The sequence below is a fragment of the Quercus suber genome, unplaced genomic scaffold, assembly GCF_002906115.3.
Source record: "Quercus suber isolate HL8 unplaced genomic scaffold, Cork oak 2.0 scaffold_137, whole genome shotgun sequence".
Classification (NCBI taxonomy): domain Eukaryota; kingdom Viridiplantae; phylum Streptophyta; class Magnoliopsida; order Fagales; family Fagaceae; genus Quercus; species Quercus suber.
This window is the reverse complement of record NW_027069599.1, coordinates 834,793-846,647: the sequence shown is the minus strand read 5'-3', so window position 1 is coordinate 846,647 and position 11,855 is coordinate 834,793. Positions and strand designations below refer to the sequence as shown.

At 35.3% G+C, this 11,855-nt stretch overlaps 1 protein-coding gene across 1 annotated transcript; it reads right to left on the bottom strand.

Moving 5' to 3' along the window:
• Positions 1–2,125: 2,125 nt before the first annotated feature.
• LOC112004685 (uncharacterized) lies at positions 2,126–11,480 on the bottom strand. The gene is made up of 5 exons (XM_024036919.2): positions 11,163–11,480; positions 8,442–9,780; positions 7,633–7,902; positions 7,008–7,160; positions 2,126–2,412 (listed from the first exon to the last, which is right to left on the bottom strand). Exons 1-5 carry the CDS (start codon positions 11,168–11,170, stop codon positions 2,293–2,295), a joined length of 1,890 nt encoding a protein of 629 aa, XP_023892687.1. The 5' UTR covers positions 11,171–11,480; the 3' UTR covers positions 2,126–2,292.
• Between the last annotated feature and the right edge of the window lie 375 nt (positions 11,481–11,855).

Sequence of the window (11,855 nt, the reverse complement as noted above, 5' to 3'; positions counted from 1 at the left end):
GGAACTGTTTTGGCAGATATATCCTTTATGTTTCTTATATCGCACTAACTATATTGGCAAAAATCAATAATAGTAAGGTGTTAGGTTTCATCAATTTCATCTTGAGTTTGACCTTAAGTAAATGTGGGTATGTGTCATATGCAAAAAGGCATCTCATGGGTTTCTGAGTGCAATTTGTGATATTAAGATGAAATGGTGCAATCTTTCGTCAATTCACAAGTAAAGCCACTTAACAAATTTTAAGCATCTCATGGGTTTTTGAGTGCAATTTGTGATATTAAGATGAAATGGTGCAATCTTCTGTCAATTCACAAGTAAAGCCACTTAACAAATTTTAAGGATTAAAAAATAATGCAGTCCTACAATTTTATTTTATTTTATTTTATTTTATTTTTAAGACCCTTCTATTGAACCTTCAGTTATACCTAAAAAAAAAAAACAAAAAACAAATCTACTCATCATTTTACCTACTTCACATTTTGACCTTATTCAAAATCACTCAAAAATAGAGGTTAGCGGCTCTTATCTGTTTCATTCACTTTGTTCTATGTTGTTTTAGATTTTATTTGATTTTAATTTTAGTAGATTCTGAAATTGACATGCAACATATAGTATATTATTTATATCATCTCCTATTTAAAAGCATTTTATGCATTGTGTTCAAATAAAATGATATTTTCTTCAAAACTCATTATGTAGCTTTCCCCATGCATGCATGGGTTAGCGACTAGTTTAACCAAAATTCAAACAATTAGATTTGGTCACCAGCTCGATCAGAGGACTTGGTAAGTTATTCAGAGCCAGCTGCACCCCATCCACTTAGTTGAAGAGGATAAACCAATCCAGTGATCGAGCAGTTATTAGTTATTCAGAGTGAGTTGCACCCCATCCACTTAGCTGAAGAGGATAAACCAATCTGGTGTATAAGAGGCTCAGGGCTGTTTCCTATTACAGAGATCTGGGAAGCCATCAGAACAAAGCAACCTAAGGTTGAATAGTGGAATTTAGTTAGGTCTCTACAGAAATTCCTTGGCATGCCTTTATTTTGTGGCTGGCCTACAAAAATAGGCTGCCCACCGGAGATATACTACTACAATCGGGTTATAAGGTTGATGCACTGTGTATTTTTTGACAGTAAATTGAAAGCAAGAATTATATTTTCTTTGAGTGTGGTTTCTCTGCCAAAATATGGAAAGTTCTTATGAATAAGTCCTTGATTAATAACCCTGAAATGGAATGGGACAGATTGGTGGCCTGGAGCTTGCAGAATTCGAGAGGAAAGGATATCAGTGATGTGATCTGCAGGCTGGTTTGGGGAGCAGCTATATATAGAATATGGGCAAGAATTTTTGGAGGCAAAATCCTACATGGAGCCTAATAGAGGATGTTTTCTGGCAGATAAGGTCAAGAATTGTAACAAGAGGAAAATTTAAGATCCCCCAAAGAATAGACTGATATGCTTGAACTGAGGATTCCCTCTGTGAGAAATTAAAGCCTGTGTCTTATATTTTGTTTTGGTATTGTTGAACTATTTTGCAGTGTCAAGTGCACAGAGTTGCTAGTAGTTTTGGGAGGTTGTGCTCTGTTAGTTGCTTTTTTGGCTTTTCTTATATGTGTTGCAGATTTGTTCTGCTTTGGGCTGTATTTTGTTCTTTCCGTGAGTTGTAGTTTTGATTGATGTGTATCCTTCTTTTGTGATTTAATGAAAGTGATCTTATTCATTCCACACCAAAAAAAAAAAAAAATGCAAATGGGGAAAACAAGATTAACAACTAATAAAGTGCAACTTTTAATAGTAACCACAACCATAATGAAAAGGTCAATCATCAGAACAATCTACTCATTTCAAGAAATTAAGAGCAGAAGTCATCATAAACATTGAACTCGAAATGAACCTCCATAAACACTCAGCAAAATTCAGGATCATTCATGCATAAAAAACATTAAGTTAAAATTGCAGCTATATCAAAAGGGACAAGAATGTACAGTACCACTATATTTCAATTCCTTTTTTCTCTTCTTCTTTTTTTTTTTTTTTTTTTTTTTTTTCAAAAAATGATTATTCTTTTACAATGAGAGGCATAAGTTACTGCAACAAGTAAAAAGTTATAGTAAAAAATAAAAAGGGTGAAAAAAAGAGAGCAAAACAACAAGCTCCTAGTGATATTACCAAAATTGGGAGATAATCAGTTATCTTCAGGACATCAATCTGTACCTCTTTTTATTTTTTTATTCAATCAGTGCCAAACAAGAAATTAATATAAATATACAAGATAAACAGGTCGGCACCTTTTAGGGGGCCATGAGTCCTTCAATAGTGTAGATGAGAGAGTCCACCCAGTCAACTCGAAATAGTAATGTCTGCAATGTGTGCATCACATCATATTCTGGATCAAGCTTCCGCTGCCACCCCTAAAGGAAGGAGGTAGAAGAGCAACAAAAATTTAAAAATAATTAAAACCAAGTTGTCCTTAAACTGTCTGCAGAAACATATACCATTCAAGGTCACAGCAATAAGGAAACTGGCACGGGGAGGTTAGGGATGTGTCACTGTAAAATTATTGAAGCAAATAAGTGCACAGCGAGGCATCTTAAGTTATGGGGCAACTTTTCCCCTTCTCCTTCCCTTGGAACCACTGCCACCCACATCCCACACCCCACCTCTCCCTGCGTCCGGAGGAAAAAAAAAAAAAAGGATTGTTGGACCATGCCTGCAATAGCCTTCTCCAATTATGCTTAAATGATTCTTTTGCTTGATATCTAATGAACTTGCTGAGCACACAAATATTTAATTATAAAATGCCTGGATCAAATATTGATTACAGTTTGAAAGATTATTCAAAGGGAAACCCCTAAAAGAAAGAAGGGAGAGCTATACAGCTACCATCTAAAGCTCAAAGTATCTACAAAATCCAAGAAATATGAAGCAGTACAGGGCCCTGCAGCTTGATACACTCATAAAGAGAGCCCAAGAATTCAGACTTCATCTAGATTACCAAGCCTTTCCTTCAAAGATACGTGCATTCCTTTCTCTCCATATACTCCACATTAGATGATAGAATGGCCCCCCATATTTTAGGCCGCTACTCTTTTTTTCTTTTCTTTTTTTGGTTTGCCAAAGGTCTTCTTCCAACTAATTGGTAATTCAGACACTGACTTTGGCATTAGCTAACTCACTCACAGTAGACAAAACAAGAATGTCTAGAACTCCGGCTGCCCCCTCAATGAAGAAAGGATGATCTATGGACTCTCTTGTCATATTTGTTCATACAACACCCATCATATTCTTCTTTTTCAAATTATCCATTGTTAGAATTTTACCCTTCACTGTAATCCAAACGAAGAAAGCAACATGAGGTGAAGCTCTAACATGCCAAAGGGTTCTCCAAGGAAGAAATTTATCACCCCCTTCCTCAGCACTTTGTAGTAATTACTTACTCTAAAACCCTAGTTTCTAGAACTAGACCAGACCATCTTATCCTCTTGAACTTGTTGCACCTTAGCTGCATACATCTCCAAAAAAAGAATCCATTTACTCTTAACTACCATTCCTGAACAGCTCGAATAAATGAGGGGTTCCATTGAATAACAACATTTGCGATCTCTATATAATCCTCCATTGTTGACTCTTTGTTTCTTGCAATTTGGAATAGCTCTGAGAGGCTGTTCTTGAAACTATCTAATAAAATATTACTCGTCCCAAAAGTTTAAGCTGCTAGAAAAGAATGAATCTAATCATTTAACTATTATTCTAAAACCTCCCCTCACTTGCGAGCCCATAATAAGTGAAGCCCAACATGTGGAATTGTAACTTTCAAATGGGAGGTAGACTAGAAACAATTTGAACTTAGGACTACCTACTTTGATACCATGACAAATTACCATTTGTCCCCAAAACATAAACTGTTAGGAAATAATGAGTTTAATAATACCGTCCTTTCCACACCAACGATCATACAAAAAGTGAATCCAAGTACCATTTCCCATCTTGAAACTGATAAAATTCTCAAATTTAACCCAGCCTTGGTGTATAAATTTCCATAAGCAAACACCATATGTACCCCTCACACTTTCCATGCACCACACAAAGAGATCCTCTATCTAATCTCTATCACTCCTTGCCAAAGAGCATCCCTCTCCACCACAGAACACCAAAACAATTTATCTAGAAGAGCTTGGTTGAAAATCACAACTTTATAACCCCCCAAAACTTCCAAGCTCTATGGGCTAGCAAGTATAATTTGTTAATGAGATGAAATATAATTCTTCCCCCATTCCACCCCATAGCAAATCCCCTTTGAAATTTTTTCTCCTTCTCCTTGCTATCCCCAACAAGAAGTGGAAAACTAGACATAAATTGAGTGGAAGGTTAGAAAGTGTACTCTTTAATAGGGTGAGTCATCCATCTTTGATAAATGGAATTTCTTCCAACTTGCTAATCTTTTTTCTATCCTCTCATTTATGCCACCCCAAAAAGATTTCGTCATAGAACTGAGTTTTTCTTAAAATGAGCTCCTATAACTAGATCAAACTCAGGAGGGAAAATTTTAAAACTGAGTACTAAAAGTCAAAAGATTAGGAAAAAAAATATCAAAGCTTAAATGTAGGTGTGTGTGTGTGTAACTTGTTTCATGGGTTACAAACACACCCAATGGGTCTTGAACCCATGACCTCACCCTCCCCTTAGAACATTTAAAGTGCCTGTTGGGCTACAGCTCATTAGCTTTCTTATTAAATAAAGAACTAGTGTTTGCCAAAACTAATAGTTAAATGAATAAACCTTTTTCCCCCTATTGGTAAGTGACACATGCAACTGATAGTTGTTGAACCCACAACTTCACGTTCACCTGAATTCTTGGACAAATGCGTAGAAAGAAGGAGGGGGGGGGGGGTTGTGGTGTCTTTGTGCTCTAGCTTACAGGCTATTTACAATAAAACATTATGCACAATCACCACAATTTCAATGAAGATGTTAATAGAAAATTATCCCAAATCAGAATGTGGCACCTGAGAGAACCTATGGACTAAGGGATAGGGAAGGATAGTAGAGTCGGCAAGCTCTCTCTGTTTTTATAGAAACTTAGTTCACCTTAGCCTTTTTGTTGCTAAGAGACAATACAAAGTAACAATAATTGTTCCAGTGACACACCAACTATGCTTTGAAAGTGGATTATAGGAATTATAAAAAAATTAAATGTAGTTGCTGTGTCACTATTCCTCCTAAGCCTTAACCTATTGGGAAAGGAAAAAGAACTATATAACAAAATTGTTGTTATAGAGGATGACATTTTATGTTAGAAATAATAAATAGGTATGAATATAATAAAAGAAATAACAAAGAAGTGACGTAGGACAAATTGGAGAATACGTATTCGTATACTTATGGAGAGTTAAGGTTTAGGAGGATTTGTGGATTTTTGGGTTTAAAAATTAAAACATTTTAGAAGAGTTAGGGTTCAAGAATGAATATGAGTTCACTAAAAATGGGAAAATTTGATTAGGGTTGAAAATAGGGAAACAAGAAACGGAAATAGAATTTATCCATGATTTCTGAAGAGTGTGCATGAATAGTTTGAGTGAGAGGTGCGTGTGAAGAGTACACTAGTGAACAATATCTATGAACAGTACCTGTGAACAATACTGCACAAAAGAAAGAAAAGAGTGAAGAGAAAGCGGCAAAAGAACACTCAGGCCAACATGCCTCAATCAATGTTGGAAAAAACATGGAGCACACTTAAGCGCATAGGTCTCTTGGAGCTTAGACACAAAGGGCAAGCATGCGCCTAATTGAAGAAAAACAAACAGTTTTCAAATATAATATCATACATATATGTGTGTTTGTGTAGCTATATAATAAAAAATAATAACAACTCAAAATTTGCATATTTTACCTAGTAGGTAAGTGCAATTGTATGATGTTTGTAAGTTCAAATTTTACCTAAGTTATTTCAATTCTTAAAATTGTTATATAGTCAATTGAAAATAATTATCAATGGTCAATATCATAATGATCTAGTCATAGTAAGTTTAAACATAATACTTTGTATAATTGTCTTGTGCTTTATTATGATAGTTATGATCAAATGATGTATATGATTCAATCAACATATATCTAAAGTCAAAGACCAAAAAGCAAAAGAATTGTAAATTACTCTTGTTTGTATCTTATGACATATAAATAAGAAATTTGTGTGCATAATACAACACCCTAAGGGTAGTAGTTGTGTGGTACATCATTGATCCATGTCATTTTTTTAAAGAACAAGCAATTAATTTTGATAATCCATATCTCTTTTAGCAAAAAAAAAAAAAAAAGTGTGCCTAGGTGTGCTTTGTGCTTCTTCAAAAAGCTCCAAAAAAGCGTGCTTCATTAAATGATTTTTTGGCCTAGCGAAGTGTTGAGAGCTTGGGGCTTCAAGCTTTGAGCTTAAGAGAGCGCTTTTAACAACACTGCCTCAATACTCAAAACACCCAATATTTTATTGATCATCTCTAAGTTGTTTGAGTATAATAACATACTTATATTAGATCCTAAAACTAGGACCTCTACTTTGACTAGTAAACCAGAGCCTACACATAAAAGCCCTCAAACTACATAAGACTCCAATTATTAATAAAAGAAAACCCAAGGCCCACAACTATGCCCATACCCAACAATTGCAAAATTACTAAATACTCAACACTAGAATAACCAAATAAAATATAAAAACCTAATTAACTACCTTGGAAACCTATTCTTGGGCTTTGCCTTAATTTTAGGCTTCCAAAGAGGATATTGCTTCTCTAACAATGATATGGGTTTTCCTATCAAAAAAAAAAAAACAATGATATGGGTTTGCCAAGATTGTGCCATCATGTAGCCACAGTTGAGTTAATTAATTTTAAGTGATACGAGCAATTGATAGGCAGTTAGGCACGTTGGGTAACAGTAGATCTATCTGCAACTTTCAGAGGGCGAAAAAATGAGAGCGATACATAAGGGGACACAGAAAGAAGACAGAAATTACCTCAAGAACCAAAGTGGTTACCATCACAGCACAAACATTGCCATCGATGTTCACTTTATGACGCCTGACTTGCTCAAGCAATTGCTGCATGCAGTCACCGGGATGAATAAGATGTCCAATGGAGTCCCAATGTTTGAAAGATTTTTCCACTTCCTGTTAAACAAGAGGAATTACTTAAAAATTTGACTGAAATTATAAAAACTTTAAAACTATGCTGCATTAATAGATTATATGAATACAAATTTATGAGATAACTTGAAAACGACAACATGAAAATTTTGATCAATGACATGATAATTTTTTGCAATATTCTTATATTGACTGGATTAGTCTTTCTTTTTTTCTTTTTTTCTTTTTTTAATTTTAATTTTAAAATTTTTTAATGATTGGTAAGTTTCACTCTCACCCAATGGATCTTGAACTACAACCTCACCCTCCACCTAGCAATTAAAAGGGGATGATGCGCCACTTGAACTAGAGCTAATTGGCAACCAGATTAGGCAAATGTATAATTTCTTTCTCTAAAAGCAGTCAAAAACTGCAAATATAAGCTTGCAAATTTTTAATAATAAGAACTACAAGCTACCTCTACACAAAAGCTTTATAGCAGATGCATCAGCATTACCTCAATGAAAGCCCTTGGATTTGGGCAGTTTTGCTGTTTAGATAATCTTAGTGTGCACTCTGCAGCAGTTCGACCATCTCGAAGGGCAACAGCCTTAAAGAATTCCAGTAGATTCACTTGATATTTCTTAGAAAGTTCAGCAGTCATTCCTACATCAAGGAGAATGACATGAGGCTTCGATCTAAAGATCCTCTTATGTTGTGGTTTGCTATGTGCCACTCGGACTAGTATATTTCCCGGATGCATGTCTGCATGAACAAAATTGTCTACCTGGAGTAAAAAACAATTTCTCAGCTAATGTACTCAAGTGTTTCACTCATGGAGAATCTAATTTCATAAAGACTAAATTAATAATTGGAATTTTGAATTATGTATCAAGACAATAATAATATTTCTGGGCAAAGTAATCGATAAAACCCTATTTTACAAGCTTCTTGAGATCTTGTGTTACCCTCAAACCACTTCAGGGTCACACCAAAAGCACTCTACAGCTCTTATGAGCACAGAATTATAGTTATCTTGGTGTCCCATAATCGATATGACACCTGAGTTGAGAGATTTTAGCAACTAATATTTGAGAAATTTGCCTTTACATGGTCAATTTCTTTTGATCATTCACTCTCACAATTATTTGTATCTGTATTTTATCACCCTAGATTCTAGGGTGACTCAAGGAGGAGATATTATTCAACTTTAACTTTCCAGGACAAATGAAGAATACAACACAAATATATTTAGAACTAAAAGTTGCCATAAGAAGACATATGAAAGAAAAGAAGAAAAACAGTTGAAAAGAGAATATAAGATACCAAAAGCATCTTTAAAAGTGTATGGGTTCCGATGTGAGCAAGGGCACTTTTAATTTGATCATTTCCTTTAAGCCCTTCAACATAATGCAGCACACTTTCACCTTGTTCATAAGTTTCAACCAGTACAGATGGGTGCACCAGGGGATATAGAGGCCTTGGGAATGAGACGTCCTTCCATTTTCGGAAATTGTATATAAAACGATTCAAATGAGCTGCTTCCCTTGAAAGATCAACCTGCGACATCATGAACACAGCAAATTGCTGTATGCTTTCATCCAATCTCAACCATTTCAGATTAGGAATGAAAATGGAGATTTTGGCCACAAAATTAATGATCATAAAATCCCTTCTAATTGCTTCTCCAACACCTGGATGTCGAACCTTAACAGCAACAACAACGGGCTTGATCGGCTGACCAGGATATCTATATTTCAGTGTTGCTTGATGAATTTGAGCAACACTTCCAGATGCTACAGGTTCCTCATCAAAATTTTCAAAGATTTCAGGCAGCTTTCGACCAAATGCCCTTTCAACGGTTTTTTTGGTGACTGAAAAACTATGTGATGGTGCATTGCTATGCAGTCTTGCAAGTTCACTGCACAAATCTCGGGGGAAGAGATCTGGTCTTGTTGCAGCCCATTGACCCCATTTTATGAATGCTGGGCCTGCCTTTTCAAGTGTATGATGGACAACATGGAGCCATCTTTTCCGAAACTCAACACCAAGGGAGTCTGCAAAAGGAGCCATAGCTATGCAGGGTGAGAATAAAATTGCTAAATAGATAGCTCTGAGAAACAAGATAAAGCCCTCCAGAACTGAATACACAAACAAGGTTAAATAAACATGTCCATCTTGCGCGTGCGTATACAAAGTATCCCTTGTTGGCAAGTATTCTGCTTCTGCCCATGTTTGTTGTGTCCAAGCAAGCTCCCCAATTATGACAGCAATAACACCAGGGGCAAGAAGATTTGATCGAGTCAAAGCCAGGCTCACCACACAGGCAATCCGATTTATTGGTGGTAAAGCTGGGCTACTGTGGGAACATATTTGAAAAAACCTTTTCCAAGCAATTTGCACATGGGGAGAAATTATCTTATTCACTAAAAGGCCATAGAAGCTTCTGAAACCTCTAAGGTGTAAGAGGCTCTCTTTTGCTTTAAATAATGTAAAAGGAGAAGATCCTCTAAAACAAAATTCAGACTTTGAGAAATTTTTGCATAGGGAGTAATGGGCCCCAAGTGTTTTATGTGCCCCACATCTATTTACTCCTAAGCAGCTAGTCTTCTGATTTGGAAGAAGGGAATGTGCAACCCTTCTAACATTTCCACCAGTCCAAAATCTGCACATTACAATTATGTATTTAGAATTCCATAACACACTAAGCTAATAAACAAATGGTATATAAGACAAGAGCACAAACCTGGAAACTAAAGTGAAAATTTTATATAAATATTAAATTAGTGTTACTATGTAAGTTTTACCAATTTTCAGAGATCTTAATGTTTGAAGATGACCAAAAAAGATTGAGCTATACTCTATTAGTTTCTTAGATACAAGAACGTCATAGTCTTTTGAAACTTTTTGATTAGGATCATTTCCTTTCGAGAGTTAATACATCTAGCTACATTAATGAAAATCCTACCTCACTACTATAGTTCACAAAGAAGCAATCCTTCATTGATAAACAAAATGCTGTGTCAGAATGTAAACACAGGAGTTTACTTCAGAAGATGTAAACAAAATATTCCATAAAACAACATACTAGTATCATTGTTAAAGCTAAATGCCTCATTCAACATGTACAAATTTTTTTTCTTGATCACATTAATCATACCAGCTTCCTTTGGATAATAACACAGCTTACTAATATCACATTCATGTTACTTATCCCATTCAACACCGTGTTCACATCTCTCTGCTTTGGTCAGTTTGGATTGAGGGAGAGTAAAGTAGAGTAGAGTTGGCCGGAAATTAGACAGAAATTAGGCTAATTTCTGGCCAACTCTACTCTACTCTCCTTTGCTCCCCCTCCCTCCCCCCTCAATCCAAACAAGCCATAAGTTTGGATTGAGGGGGTAGGGAGGAGGAGTAGAGTAGAGTTGGCCGGAAATTGCACCAATTTCCGGCCAACTCTATTCTACTACAACAAACGTTTGACAATAAATTAGAGAAAGTACATAGGCAAGCTACTTTTCTACTACAACAAACGTTGGACAATAAATTAAGCTTCAATTATTTTCCCTTATACACTCAATAGCATTGTCTAGTCTCCTTTATGAAGAGAACCAGGGTTCGAATCCCCCTTTCCCACTGTTATAACTATCGAATTATTAAAAAAAACACATGTTCAGTTATTGAGAGCCCCAACCAAATTTATAGTCAAAATTTTCTAAAAAAATATACACTTTTTATAGTCAAGAACCTTGAAGCAAAAAAGAAAAGAAAAGAAAAAAGCATGGTATATGATTGAAAATTTTGATTGGTTTTTAATCAAAAACCTATTTTCCTTGACTACTACTTCTTTACGCTCCGTTTGGTTGCCGCTCAAATCAATGAACTAAATGAAAACTTAAAATGCTGAATTTTCAAATTTTAAAAAAATTCCAAATGCGATATAGATATTTTCATTATTTTATAGTTACTCTCAAGTCTACCAAACAGAACGGTAACAATAAGGTGAATTGAAAAGGAGATCAAGAGAGAGTTGTAGAAGCCACTGACCTGGCCATGGCGATTGGGGTTGGGGTTGGCGATCAGAATCGGTGGTGGAGAGCTCTGAAATACGCAGGTAGCGTAGCACACTCACTGGGACCGGACGGCATTTTTTAGCTGACAACTTCATCGGGCGTCGGAGTGTGACGTTAATCATCCATCGCCGCCGCTATTGGTGGCGATGACCACGGTTTTGTGGTGTGCGTGTTGGTCGTGTGAGAGATTGAGGCTACTATGGGAGTGTTAAGCTTTCGGCCTAAATTGTGGGATCTGGTATAGAACTAATAGAAGTCAGTGATTGTTTCTTTGCCTATAAATTGGGATAGCCTTTTAACTTTTTTTTTTTTTTTTTTTTAAATTTCAGTTGGTCTGTAGGACTCAAAATAAGCTCAACAAAAGGAATGATAGAAATAAAAGAATAGCTAAAATTACACTTTCTTATTTATGGCTGCTCATTTATTTGTTAATGGTATATTTTAGAAAAGTTTTAATATTATTTTTATGAGAAATGTAAAAATTTATAATAAAAAAAAATCAATTTTTTTTATATATATAAAAGGTTTTAAAAAATATTAACTTTTTTTTTCTTATTTTATTAACACCCCAATTTGAAAGAATTGTATTTATTCTGTCCATTTAAATAGGACGTTAAATGAGAAAAAAAATTGAGTGTAATTTTACCATTACCCTCATTGGCTACCA